The following is a 15,157-nucleotide window of genomic DNA, read 5'->3' on the forward strand; positions in this document are numbered from 1 at the left end:
CAAAATCACAAGCTTTGCATTGTACACGGATATACAAATCCTAAGAGTACGGTTCTTGCAACATACACACTTATGCACACCCATGAATGCAGCCCCTTGCAATGTACACACTCCAAAAGTACGGTACTTGTAATGGACACAGGATACAATAACCTATGACTACGGACCTCACACACTGTACACGGAGATAAAACAATAAGTCATGATTCGTATGTAAGTATTGTATATGTAGGGACGTTCTGCCTGTTACATGCTATTCTTCGTGGCTTTTACTGTCCAAATGCAGTTGTTCTCAATACCTTGACATCTTGTATTTATTTAGTTTTAACTTAGCAAATACCTTCAGTTATTGACTCATAGACGTTTAAATTCCAACAAAGACTAAAAAAGAAAAAGCTATTAAAATATCATAATTCCTAAAAGTAAATCTCTTTCTTATCGGTAAATAGCGAATAATATCTCTTTACTAAAATGTATTTTTAATCAGCTCACCATCTCTCCTCTTTGAGATTTTCGTGTCACGTCATACCCATCTAGAATCGTTCCATTTATGGCCGTTTTCTCAGATTTATCATATTTTTCTCTCCCAGATCCCGACTTTCTCTCCAGCGTTGTGCCAAGTCGACCTCCCACATCACCCAGTTATCACCGCCCCTTCTCTTCACCTAATCTTCCAAGTGCTGTTTTCATTACCTCCCTCCACATTGTTATTTTTTTAACGAAGACTTTCACACTTTCATTCTTATCATGCACCACAGTTTTTTCCATCCAAGTTCCCTACTGTCAAAACATCTATACAAGACATAGGAGTTTTTATCGTCCATAGGTTTTTCTGTGTAAATTCAACTGTAGATCCGTGTTAAGTGTTCTGACTGAGACGTGTTGGTGATCATCGTAGGTAATGTTGCAGGTTCACAGTTAACGCAGGAAAGGTTCTCGTTACTCTATTCTGAGGTGGACTGGCATCTTCTGCTAAGTGGGTGAGGCTCAAGGCTACAAGAACAAGGTAAAAGTACCCACAGTAATGGAACTTCAAGAAACTCAAAAGCGCGAAACTTTCCAACATCTTCTCTGCTGTTTTTTGTTGACTATTCCCGAACATTTTTCTTGACTTGTTCTGGGCATTTTTTTAACTCGTTCTGAACGTTTTTCTTGACTCACTCTGAACTTTTATTTGCTCACTGAACGTTTTCCTTGGTTCACTCTGGACGTTTTTTAACTCGCTCTGAACGTTTTCTTGCATCACTCATAACGTTTTCCTTAACTCACTCTGAACGTTTTTAACTCACTTCGAACGTTTTTTAACTCATTCTGAACGTTTTCTTAACTCGCTCCGATCGTTTTTCTTAACTCGCTCCGATCGTTTTCTCAACTCACTCTCAACGGGTTTGTGTACCCAGCAATGCCTTTCCCTCTTATACTCCATTATGGAATTTCCTTCTTTCATCTTAAACTTTCTCACAATGATAAAAGCTTCCTACGTTCTTATATCGTGTCTCACTACGCCTTTATTCCTTCTCAAGATTAAAACTTTCCATCCATTATTCCTGACATATTCTGAGTTTAATGTTATCATGATTATATTTTTACTCTCAGTTGTCTATTGTATATTCAGTTACGTAGTTAGGTTAAGGTATTATTCAATTTCCACTTTTTTTGCATAGTTTAGTCTGATTGGTTGATGCAAATAAAATACAAAAGTAGGTTATATGATCATTGTTCTTGAATTATTAATGGAAATAGATGTGTGTGTGTGTGTGTGTGTGTGTGTGTGTGTGTGTGTGTGTGTAATAATAATAATAATAATAATAATAATAATAATAATAATAATAATAATAATAATAATAATAATAATAAACGGTTTATTGAAAGAGCATGGTAGCTGGAAGGTTGAAAATATACAGTTACATAGTTGGGGATTGGGTCTCTTGATTTACAATTAATATACAAGTAACATAAGTGATACAAATATAATTAAAAATAACTAGGTTGGAAGAAGGTTATACTACCGGGCATCTTAACATAGTGATAGTGCAGAAAGGTAAGATTGACTGAGAGGGAATACACTGGTTGATTACGAGTTGTTGATAATTTTTACAATGGTTGGGACTGGGCTGTTCTTATAGTGATCAGTAAGCGCTCGTATGGGCTGGATGCGGTTGTGGTGTCGAACAGCAATTCCCAGACCAGGGATCTCAGGGTGGAAGTAGGAGCCGGTGTCGAGGATGGTGCAGAAGCTTCTCACCAAATTTGCATATGAGGTCGTGGTGATGATCAGAGAGAGCCGAGAGGGTCAGTGAGTTGAGAGCTTCTTGATATATATATATATATATATATATATATATATATATATATATATATATATATATATATATATATATATATATATATATATATATATATGTGTGTGTGTGTGTGTGTGTGTGTGTGTGTGTGTGTGTGTGTGTGTGTGTGTGTGTGTGTGTGTGTGTGTGTGTGTGTGTGTGTGTGTGTGTGGTGCGTGTTTGTGCAACCAAACACAGGATGGTGAAATGCGTCTAGAGTGGCAGCATTATGTTGGTGTTAAGGTGCAAGCACTGCTTACTCCATCTCGCTTTCAGCTGCCGCCGCTGGCTAGCCCTCGCGGCGAACAGGGAAAAAACTTGCATAAGTCTTCTCCTGCCAGTACACAGCCTCCTCACCATCAAGACTCCTGCTGTTCCTCCTCGTGGCAACACACGGTAACTGGGTGCCTCGTGAGACCAGGCAACATCAGCAGAGGATCTCGGAATAGCAGTGGGCCCCAGAGGGACGGCGCATAGGCCCACTGGCATGTGGACACGTCCTGGCGCCTACCAACCACCGCCCTGCTGCCTTGCAGATTAACCTTGGCAGGTATAAGGCTACGGAAGTAAACCCCGAACTAAAAATCTGCGGTGGAACCCCGCATCAGGGAGACAAGCTTACAGAGCTCCAACAAGATCCCAACGGCGGTGTAGGCGGAAGAGGTGACCACCATGGAAACCTAACGACTACACCGGCGGACGAAGGCAATGCCTGATGGACAGGCTACTAAGGCGAAACCCAACAAACTGGGCTATCGCCAATCCATTGCGACTCTCCCTCTCCCCAGTCGTTGCAATACTTGCACCACTGGATCAGGAAAAGGGAGAGCCAAGATGTGTGATTGTAGCCTGCTCTCCTGCCTCGCCATATAAATCAACTCACACGCAGCCATCATCCAGTTCGAAAAACCTCTCATCATCATCAAAACCCCTATACCCCCAAAAGTCCTATGGCGACGGACGAGTGGCGACGTGGACAGGTAGAGATGACTGCCAAGAGTCTCTAGTCACAACTCTGCACATGGGCGGCACAGATAAGATGGTTGTTTATGCACTGGGATCTAAGCAGAGATGCAATCCGGTCCTGTCTGTGCGACTGAACAGTCCTATCGGGGAGCCACTGTGCTCACCCTACATGGGGAGGGAGGGGGCTAGAAAAGGTGCCCTAAACATAGCCTGCCTAAAAACCAAATCTGACTAGGCAACCACACCCAATAAGGTCATCCTTATGCGGTCGAAAACAACCAAAATCACAGATCCAAACAAAAACAAACCATACATCCTCTTATGGTCGCTACATGGAATGTCAGGACCCTTATGGATACTGGCACAAAGGCGCATCCTGAAAGAAGAACTTCCCTTGTGGCAAAAGAGCTGGCTAGGTATAACATCGACATAGCAGCCATCAGTGAGTCCTGGCTCCCAGATGAGGGTCAATTCACAGAACGGGGGTCTGGCTACGCCTTCTTCTAGAAGAGTAAACCTGCTGCGGAGAGAAACCGCATTTATGGTGTTGACTTTGCCATCCGGCAACGCATCCTACACAGGCTAACTGAAATGCCTATTGAGATCAACGAGCGCCTCATGACGCTTCGAGTCCCACTGAATCACGAACGTCATGCCTTCTTCATCAGTGCATACGGCCTAACACTGGATGCAGAGGATGACTCCAATGAGGTCTTTTATGCCGACCTCGATAGAATGCAAACCTCTATCCTCAGAGAAGACAACGTTGTGCTCCTTGACGACTTCAATGCCAGAGTTGGCAGAGATGCTAACATTTGGCAGGGAGCCATAGGGAGAAATGGACTAGGCAAGTGTAATTCCAACTACCTATTCCTCCTCAGCAAGTGTGCTGCACACAATCTCACTATCACCAATACCTTGTTTAGGCAGGTCGACTAGTTCAAGGGTTCGTGGCAACACCCTCGATCCAAACACTGGCATCTCATTGACTACATCATTGTCAGAGAAAGAGATCGCCGAGATGTCCCCATCACCCGTGGCATGCGTGGCTCAGACCACAGTGACACTGATCATCGTTTTGTCAGAGCCAAACTGTCACTTCACGTCGCCCCAAAACAGCAAAGGCAGCAAGCCTCCAGAGGAGATTTTAATACTAAGCGTCCGGAGGATCCAGCGGTAATACATGCTTTCAGAGAGCAGCTCCAACATGGGCTTATAAACAACCCAACAGCAAACAACGTGAATCCCAGTGCTGAATGGGATACTCTTAATACTGTTATGACAAAAACCTGCAGAGACCCTCGGCCAGATCAAAATAATACACCAGGACTGGTTTGATGAAAATGACCCAGCAATCAAAGTACTCATCGATGATAAACGTGCTGCTTTTACTGACTGGCAGGACAACCCTCAGTCTCGGACCAAAGCTTATACCTACCGCAAGAAGAAAGCGGCAGCCCAGCGGGAGCTTCGCAATCTAAAGAACGACTGGCTTAAAAATAATAAAACATGTGAAGCACAAAAACTTGCAGATCAGCACAAGATGCACAAATTTTTCATTTCCACTAAAACATTTTATGGGCCAGTCACTCGTGGTGCAGCCCCCCTCCACTCATCTAACGGTAACCACATAATTAAAGACGATGAAGGCCTCCTTCAGCTCTGGAAAGAGCACTACCATTCATTGCTTAACCGAAACACCGATGTGGATGTCCTGACTACTCAGCAGGTCCCTCAGCATCCAGAGATGACCCATCTCCGCTAACCTCAATCCCTGGATGAGGTAGCTTTTGCCATCAAACAGATGAAAAATAACAAAGCCTCAGGACCAGAGGGAATCCCAGCCGAGGTGTATAAAGCTGGAGGACCTCTGCTTACCAGCCGTCTCCACTCTCTCCCGGAGAATATATGAGAAAAGGAGGAAATCCCCAAGCTCTTAAAGACGCCTCCATTGTTAATATTTATAAGAACAAGGGAAACCGGTCAGACTGTGGCAACTACCGTGGAATCTCGCTGCTCTCCGTAGCTGGCAAGTTTATCTCCCGAGTCCTCCTAAACAGACTTCTTCTTGAGGCGGAAAACTTCCTCCCAGAATCTCAATGTGGTTTTAGACCATCACGTGGCACCACTGACATGATCTTTACTGCCTGTCAGATACAGGAAAAGTGCAGAGAACAGCGCCGTGACCTGTACATGGCTTTCATCGACCTAACCAAGGCCTTTGACTCGGTCAATAGGGAAGCCCTCTGGTGGACCCTCAGCTCTTTTGGCTGCTCACCAAAATTCATCGCCATTGTGAGGCAACTCCACGATGGCATGAACGGCAGTGTCCTGCACAACGGCACCCAGTCAGAGTTCTTCCCTTTCCAAACGGGGGTTAAACAAGGGTGTGTAGTGGCACCAACTCTCTTTTCCATCTTCTTGGCTGCTTTCCTTACTCGTGCCAGTGCCAATTTAGCCAGCGGGGTGAACATCGAGTACCGGGTGGTCTCTTCAACATGTAACGACTCCAGGCAAGAACAAAGGTGTCGGCAGCTTCCATTACTGAACTTCAGTATGCAGACGACCTCACCCTTGTTGCTCACACTGAACACGTCCTACAGAAGATCCTGAACACCTACGCAGACGCGTATGCACACTTCGGCCTTGAGGTGAATGTACGTAAGACTCAGATTCTCTTTCATCCTGCCCCTGGTTCGGACACACTTCCACCATCCATCCAGCTTAACAGTACTACCATCTCTAATGTTGCCCGCTTTCTGTATCTCGGCTCCCACCTGTCCACCACCATAGATATCGATGAAGAGATTCAGCATTGGATCAGATGTACATCTCAAGCCTTTGGCAGTCTCCGAAATCGTGTCTTCAGCTGTAGGGAGCTGAAATTATCTACAAAGCTGCACGTGAGACATGGGTCACATATAGGAGGCACCTCAAGGCATTTGAAAACTTTCACCAACGAAGTCTACGTTCCATCCTCCGAGTTCGCTGGGAAGACAAGAGAAGAAATGCCAGTAGTGTTGCTGACACCAACTGTAGGAGCATCGAGGCTACCATTTTTCATGAACAACTACGTTGGACTGGCCATGTTACCCGCATAGACGACAGTAGACGGCCAAAGCAGTTACTTTACAGTCACCTAACGAATAGCATGCCGGCGGGCAATTGAAAGGGTATAAGGACAGTCTTCATACAAACCTGAAAAAATTGCCAAATCGACCCCCTCACCCGGAAGTAGATTACTCCATATCGTAACGCTTGGAGGAGCACCACACGAGAAGGTGTCAATGCTTTCCAGTTAGCCCGACCGCAAACCGAGGCAGACAAGCGCCAACGCCGGAAAGACACTGTCACCGCCCTCCAACATGTGCAACGAATGTGAACGACGCTGCGGGTCCCGTATCGGGCTCTTTCGTCACCACAAAACTCACTAACCTTGGTGACATCCATAATAACTTATATCATTATATCATAGCTGGATGATCGTCATACTCGATTCCGAGTGACAGCAAAGTAGTTAGTAATAGTAGTGTGTGTGTGTGTGTGTGTGTGTGTGTGTGTGTGTGTTTATTTCTGTGTGTATATTTATGTATGCATTTTTATGTGTGTGTATATTTGAGTATGCATTTTTATGTGTGTGTACAAAGAAGCAACTATCTTTTCACGTTTTGATGAATACTAGTACAACGCGGAAAAGTTGTAGCTCGTAAACAGTTGGCAGGTCTGTGAAGCCTTGGAAAGGGTAGCCAGTTACATTATTGATTCGCATTATTCCTTACTTTCTCCGATGATCATTATTATTATAAGAATGTTAAGCTCCATGGATCAACTGACCAAATGTAGACACGGTCACGCTTCAGTAAAACCCGTCAGGTCTCAATAGTCTTCGTTCTAGGCTGGAAAGATGCTTGTTTCTCAGACTCATTAACTCATCTACCTGCGAGGAATCTAGAGAGCTAGAAACATCAAACAGATAAATAACACTCACCGACTCGTTGAGCATATCATGGACGGTGCAGTCGAGGGTGACCGTGTTCCCCAAGAAGACCTGCATGGAGGTGTTGCCTGTAGCGAAGTGTGGCTCCCGGTGCTCGTGGTCCTCCTCCCGCCCGTGGGTGTGGTGGGCGTGGTCATACTGCCCCTCGGAGACCACCACGAAGCGAGCCGTGTTCATCACCAGTGGCACAGGCTGAGGCAAGGAAGGCAAGGCGGGGTAGGAGGATGATGATGAAGCCTTGTAGGAGGGGTAGGAGGAAGATGAAGTCATGTAGGAAGAGGAGGAGGAACGTTTGTAAGAGGAGGTTGAAGAGGAGGTAGAAGATAATGAAGGTCTGTGTGAGGAGAAGGAAGAGGAGGAATAGTAGGGACCTGACAAAGGCCTATTGGAGGAGGAGAAGGATGAGGAAGGATAGGAGGAATCAGAAGAAAGACTGTAGGGAGAAGAGGAGGAAGAGGAGGAGGAACGGGAGGAGGATGACGAAGGCTTATAGGAGAAGTAAGAGGAGGAGGAGGAAGAGGAAGTGCCGCCTCCGCCAGAGAGGAACAGGTGTGGGAGGGTCTCCGCTTGTACCGGGCCTGAGGGAAGAACGAGAGAAAGCAATAAGCATCTTATATAAGAGAATCATTAAGATAATATGGTAAATATTTAGTATTTGCCAACATCAACTTATATATTAAGTCTTATCTTTCGAGTATTTTAACTGATAAAATTACCAACAATATTAGTTTTTCAAAGTAGGAAGGACTTTGAAGTAAAGGGAAACTGGAGCGAAAATACAAAAAAAAAAACCACCAAACAAACATTTAAAACCTCACTTAACCTTTCCTAATTTGTAATAAGGTTAAGAATCGCTTTTGAATTTATGGGTCTCTCCTCATCTGAAGACCGAAAACACCACCATCACATACTAAACACCGAAAATGAGAATAAGGTAAACTTTTTTATAGTTGTAGGATTTGTATGGGTGAGGAAAGGTTTTTCAAAAGTTTGTTTCCTGCTTTTTTGGTATATTACCCCACATTTTCCCTCTGCTTCAAGGTCCTGCCCACTTTAAACAACTAACAGTGTTGGTAATTTTATCAGTTAAAATACTCGAAAAATTTAAATTTCAGTCGGAAACGCTATAGAATAAATTATAGTTTTTCTCTTTTCCTCTATACAAGTAGGATTTGGCAACTACTAAATATTAACCAATAATACTAAGAGTAAATAAAGATAAATAACAAAACTACAAAATATTAAAATTAAACAATCGCTTTTTTCGAACACACTGAGGCGAAAGTTGCATATCATTGTACACATCAGAAACGTATATGCAGCACACGTCATAGTTAAGAGTTCAAAAACAATCACATAACAAAATACTTGACAAAAAATTTACCAGGTATATTACAGAAGGTTTTCCCGCTCGAACAATATGTAAAACTATTGTTATTCTTAATCCTAAAGTGAATAGGATTTACTGGTGCATATTCAGTGACCGCCATGATGTAAGTATAGATGAAGTGATCAATAGAGATGTAAACCAACCTTTTTATAGGTTCTGAATCATTTTAATCCCTTCGAAAGTATCAAAGGTGGGTTATATCTTTTATATTTGATGAACGTTATTTTTACACTGGACATAAAGTTGTATATTCAGTTACATGTCCGTGTTTTCAGCTGGTACAGGGTTGATATGGCATGTCAGGGCTGCCGATTGAAAATTAAATTGTAGATAAAATTAACTAATATCTAAACCAAACAAACGTAACCTAAACTAACTTTATAATAACACGTGGAGAATATTTTTATACTGACATAAACAGAACAAGGGGACAACCTAGGCTTTATATGAACAAATGAATTATTGACCGCTCATCTGTGCACTGTTTTGTCTCTCTCTCTCTCACACACTCTCACACACACACACACACACACACACACACACACACACACACACACACACACACAGTACAGTATATACATAAAGTTGCAAAACATATCGGAGGTGCTAAAATATAGCGCACAGGACAGTATTCATTAGCATATATACAAGAAATTCTAACATAGGTCATAATTTGATGATAGATGCACATGTTCCCGAGAATGTTTTTTTCTGGTTTTTTTTTTGGGGGGGGGGGAGAATTTCGTTTGCATTACTTACAATCTGCAATTCTAAGTCAACATCTCAATCCACTCATAAAGAGATGCTCCCTCAACTTCAAAGGTTAACGAAATGCTAATGTGTACACTGTTCACTCTACTGATCTATTAAGATTCAAAAGGTTAATTTATTCACTAGTGTACGAAAGCTGTCGAGACTTTTAGATTAAAGACATTAATAAGGCTTTTAGAAAAAAAAATATTAAACGAAATGGATAAGGTCACGATGTCTGGAGTGTTAATCGTCGTAGTGGTTAAAGTTTTAGGTTAGGATAAATTAGTTTGAGGTAAGGTTGTTTTAGTAGAGCTAAGTTAGGTTACTCTAGTATTGAGTTGGAAAAATAATTACATACGTACTCAGAGACATGTAACAGAACACACACACACACACACACACAACAGAGGGCCGGCCGGCTATGCACCTGACTAGTGGGTAACACAACACCACCCAGCAGGGCGAGGTTCTAAGACCCCACCCCACACCACCCGATGTCCCCATGACCACGTGAGGTCCTTCATATCAACACCCGAGGATGAGTTACTACACTACGTGAACACCACACCACCAGATGTCTCCATGACCACGTGAGGTCCCTCATATCAACACCCGAGGACGAGTTACTACACCAGGTGAACACCTCATCACCTGGTGTCTCCATGACCAGCCCACGTCCGGGCCATCAACTGTAAGCTATAATAATTTGTATGTTCAATCATTGATCCTTCTTCTTCTAGTAATGAAAGCTTTTGTTAAACGACCCACCCACCCCATGTCTTTGTATGTAATAAGACATTTTTGTCTAATGTATATTTTCAGCCTTCGGGCTGCCGACTTTTTCAATAGACCGTAAATTATTATTATTATTATTATTATTATTATTATTATTATTATTATTATTATTATTATTATTATTATTATTATCACACACACACACACACACACACACACACACACACACACACACACACACACACACACACACACACACAGGCAACGATGGACGTAAAGTCTTAAAAAGTTTTATAACAAGCTAAAGGGAAAAATCCTATTAGCCAAGTCAGACTTGCTGGGGGAACGATTTCTCTTCTCAAGGAGGTGACCAGAGAGTGATTGATGTACTCCAGGCCGGGGAAAAGATGTCGCGGCGGAATTTATGTCTTTTTTAACAGAAACGAATTTAATTCACCCCGAAAAAACACACGAAAGAATAGTCACACAGAGGTAATAAGGGTCAGTTCTTATAATTGTATAACCTTATAATTATGAAATATTTAAGTAATTAATTGGAGAAGAAAGGGTTTTTTTCAGATGTAATAAAAGGTATGTTGTTATTGATGTATAATTAGTCTTAGTTAGAGATGTTTATATTAATTACAGAACTTTTTTTCCCTCTTTTTCCGGTATAACGAATGGACCAAACACAGATTATCATCCTTCATTCACTCTTACTTTTGCATTCTGTGACTGTGCTCTCTTCCTTCTCACAACACGACCCTTAAGATATCGTTTGGGGTTAATCCTTCTCTTCTTCACACAATCCACCATCACCACTCTATCAACAACCTACGATGAGGCTGAATCATCTTTAGTCGGTAATACTTCTGTGACAAGAAGAGTCTCGTAAACCAACTTTCTACAGATGATAAGACGGTGCACCGGTAGCCAAAACTTCCTCTTGGTTCTTATGGTGTTGTTTCAGGTTTAGGCAGAAGGATGAGCTGTTGGAACGTGAAACCATTCCGTTGATTGTAGCAAAGCCAAGATCACCGCCGTCTCATCCCAGCCATCTCTTTTGCAGGACGACACGGGGCGTTCACTCCAGTCAAAAGCTCTCTCCCCTCCCCTCCCACCCCCCCTCCCCCCACTTCCCTCCCCTACGCCACCCGGCCAGAGAAAAAGACCTGCCAGAGGCTCAACGGAGATCTTAGATAAGGAACTCGTGGCACCCTGGGAGCCTTCCACCGTAGACTTAAGAGGTGATTTAGTTGGTGCTCGGAGAGACTCCCATGTATGTAGGACCAAACGGCTTCTCAAAGGGAGATTTTTTATTTTTTTCTGAGGAGACGAGGCGTGGAGGGGGAGGAGGCGTTGAGGAGGAGGAGGAGGGCTTTTCGCGGATCACTGGGCCTCAGGGTGGGATGCCTCCAGGAAGTCCAGTTTGCTTACGGATGGCGGAGAATTAAGGCATTTGTCTCGTGTAAGCTTGTGAGCGGTGTGTGTGTGTGTGTGTGTACCTTTCACCACACTGAATTTATGTTGCGACTCACAGGGGAGAGGGAGGGAGGGAGGGAGAGTGATGGTGACTTACTACTGCTAAAGTGACGCTGTGTGACTCAAGACTGTATTTATAGCCAGGGTGAAGGAAGAGCCCACAGTGTAAGAGAGAATGGGTGAATGAGATAAGAGGAACAAGAATGATAAAAGGGAAGAAATAGTGATAGAATAAGTGAGATAGCTAAAGAAAACAAAAATGATAGAGAAGGAGTGATGGAGTAAGAGAGAGGGAAGGGGAAAGGAGAACTGTATAGTGAAACAGAGAGAAGACGAAAAAGAAGAAAAGAAGAGAAAAAATTAAGAAGAAAGAAAGAAATATATGGAGGGAGACTTTAAACCAAGTTGATAATAACAGAGAGAGAGAGAGAGAGAGAGAGAATAAATGAGACAGACAGACAGAATTCCAGCAACATAAATTAACGAAGTAACTAAACTTGTGCTTTCCTCCCTCTACTTAATTATATCTTCATTACGTTGGTTCGTCTCTATAAAAGTGTACCCTCTCTAGACTCAAGACTCGGGGAAGAAGACCTCACGGTGCACGACGTAATTAAAATGAGTAGGAACATTTACGTCTTTAGTTCTACCAGTGTGGATTCTTGTAAGGCTGCCAAGATGAAGTAATTCCTATGGTTCATAAGAGAAAGTGAGACGTGGATGTTTGTGTGTCCTATAGATAAAGTTTCATACGTTGATATTTGATTCTTGTGTATTATTTTAAGCAGTGACTCTCGTGATTCTTTTGTCACATGGTTATAATGACATGTGATTCTTGTTTTTTTATAGAGACAGTGACACGTGAATCTTGCATCCCATTGAAACATTCATCCTTTGAAGACGATGGTTTAACCTTTTGAGGACGATGTTCTAACCGTTTCAAGGCGATGGTTTAACCCTTTGAAGAAGATAATTGAAGCCTTTTAAGATAATGATTCAACCATTTGAATATAATGGTTTAACCCTTTGAAGAAGATTGTTTAACCCTTTGAAGAAGATCGTTTAACCCTTGGAAAAGTATATCTTAATAGTATGATAGTTCAACACTGTTAGCATAATGGTTAGATCACTTAAGGAAGACCCTATAATCTTTAGACAGTAATAGTTTTAACCCCCTTGAGGATGACAGCTTAGACCATCATCCTGAAAATGTTCAATGTTCTGTGAGCCGTGAATCCGCATAAGCGGTGTTCATTAACCTGATTTTATAATACCAATAGGCAGAAGTTCACCTGTCCCGTTTGGCTAGTGGTATTCATTAGGTCAGTGGGTCATCCTGGATTTTAGTATTTCAAAGGGGAAATATGCCAGTATATTGTCTTAAAGTTACTAGTATTTAGGGTTTTTTCTGAAGAGAATATAGTAATGAAATTTTCCCATATTATTAATGATTTGCTTTTCGTTTTAGCGAGAGAGAGAGAGAGAGAGAGAGAGAGAGAGAGAGAGAGAGAGAGAGAGAGAGAGAGAGAGAGAGAGAGAGAGAGAGAGAGAGAGAGAGAGAGAGAGAGAGAGAGAGAGAGAGAGAGAGAGAGTAAATAAGAATATTCCCCCCAGATTGACCAATTATATACAGTATATATGCATACTTAATATCCCAAAAGTATTCATGAATTCAGAAAAATTATGGATATCCTTCTCAGTATGATTTAATATAACCAATAAATCACGAAGGTAAAAAATCACGGTGATTTCAATATAAAAATAAACACGAAAGGTTTTTTTTTTCAAACAATCAACAATGACAAACAAAAATGCGTACTATAATATGACTAAAAACTCCATCTATCTCCTTAATAGATTCTCCTTCATGCTGTCTCTCATCTCACCTGATGGCTGAGTAATTTCAGATTCTCAGCAGACGGCCAATCACTTATCTCAAATGTTTGCTGTTAACTCTACCTCGTCTGGACTCGAGAGGTTCCTTTTATCTCAGGACTGACAATTAAAACTGAGAAAGCTAAGTCCTATTTCACTCTGTCTGTCTGATTGTCTGTTATCTTTCTCCCGGGTGGATCAAGAGAACGAGAAACCTGAGGAAAGGAAGAGAAATACAGAAAGAGAAGAAGAGATACATAGAGATAGAAAGGTGAGAGAGAAAGTAAAGTAAAACACTCCTCTGCTCTCTCTCTCTCTCTCTCTCTCTCTCTCTCTCTCTCTCTCTCTCTCTCATAACTTTCAAAGCTGTGTCAGTCATGTCCAGATTGTTTACACAGTGAAACTTCCCTATAACGACCATCTATCTCCATATAATCAGTTAGATGGAGGGGAGTTTACATCTAACGGACCCTCGATATAGTTGACTTTCATCTCTATAAAAGTTCGTTAAATGAAGGTTTCATATCTAATAAGACCCTTGATATAACGGACTTTCCTCTCTATATAATCCGTTAAATGGAGCTTTCACTGTAGAACCATACAAACACTACTACGTCAGATATGGATGACCTGTACATGATCCGCAATAGTCAGTCATGTTCTCCACCTCCCCAGGCCCTCGCCTCCTTTATTACGGGTCTTCCTCTCATCATTTTTCCTCACCTGACAAGAAAATTACTCTAGATATATTTGGGTACGTTATTAGGTCAAGGGTTATTTTCTGACAAACAACCGATCATAGACTATAAACGCCACGAACGCTCGGTAAAGTAGTGTTGTTTCCCCGCCTGTCTGTGTTGATGCGATTTTGTGTTTCGTCAACTCGATATAATCCGAAAGAAAATAGGATTATCTATAAAGAGAAAAATGTCAGAATACGCTTAATTCTTCTTCTTGAGTTGGAATATAGCTATATGTTTGTGTTTATGTATTTTGATCGTTACATCTTCTCTCTCTCCCTTTAGTTTCAGCATGTAAGGTCCTCCGTCAGGATAGACCTGCTCTCCAAAGATCTCCTACGTAATACAATCTTTCTTATCGTCAACATCTTGTGTGGAGGAAGGGAAGGAACTCTCTTCAACCTGAGTGTGTAATCGGGCATAGCTTATACTCTGCACAGTTAAAAAGTTTTGCTTTCCGCTAACTTTCTTCTGCAGACAGGAGACGTCTTCTGGTGGGGAGGCATCTGTAAGCTTTTAGCCGACCCTAGTCCCTACCTTTATCTATCAAGGCGCATTAAATACAGAATGTGTGTAATGTGGATTTATGACCCGTACAGGGATGCATGTACTTTGATACTTATTCCTTTGTATGTTTGCCCCTATGAGAGAGAGAGAGAGAGTGTGTGTGTGTGCGTGTGTACAAGTAGATATAGTCTAGCACTCCATATAAACCAAAGATATAAATTAACATATATAAAAGCAAGAGAGAGAGAGAGAGATTTATACTGTCAACATTACATCTGTTGAACACTGACAGGTATTAAACATTGATCAGGATAAAACATCTCTCCCCGGCAATGTTTTAGTCGCTAAAAGGGTTCATGCACTCACTCATGTTTATGCAATTGACTAC

At 42.0% G+C, this 15,157-nt stretch overlaps 1 protein-coding gene across 1 annotated transcript in view; it reads right to left on the reverse strand.

The window, feature by feature from the left end:
• The window catches only part of LOC121869224 (vitellogenin-2-like), a 118,540-nt gene that overhangs the window by 87,969 nt on the left and 15,414 nt on the right, over nucleotides 1-15,157 (reverse strand). Inside the window, exon 2 of the mRNA XM_042370465.1 lies at nucleotides 7,279-7,865. Within this exon, the coding sequence (XP_042226399.1) occupies nucleotides 7,279-7,865 (587 nt within the window). The remainder of the gene's footprint in view (nucleotides 1-7,278; nucleotides 7,866-15,157) is intronic.

Source organism: Homarus americanus, unplaced genomic scaffold (genome assembly GCF_018991925.1).
Source record: "Homarus americanus isolate GMGI-L3 unplaced genomic scaffold, GMGI_Hamer_2.0 scaffold24097, whole genome shotgun sequence".
Classification (NCBI taxonomy): Eukaryota; Metazoa; Arthropoda; class Malacostraca; order Decapoda; family Nephropidae; genus Homarus; species Homarus americanus.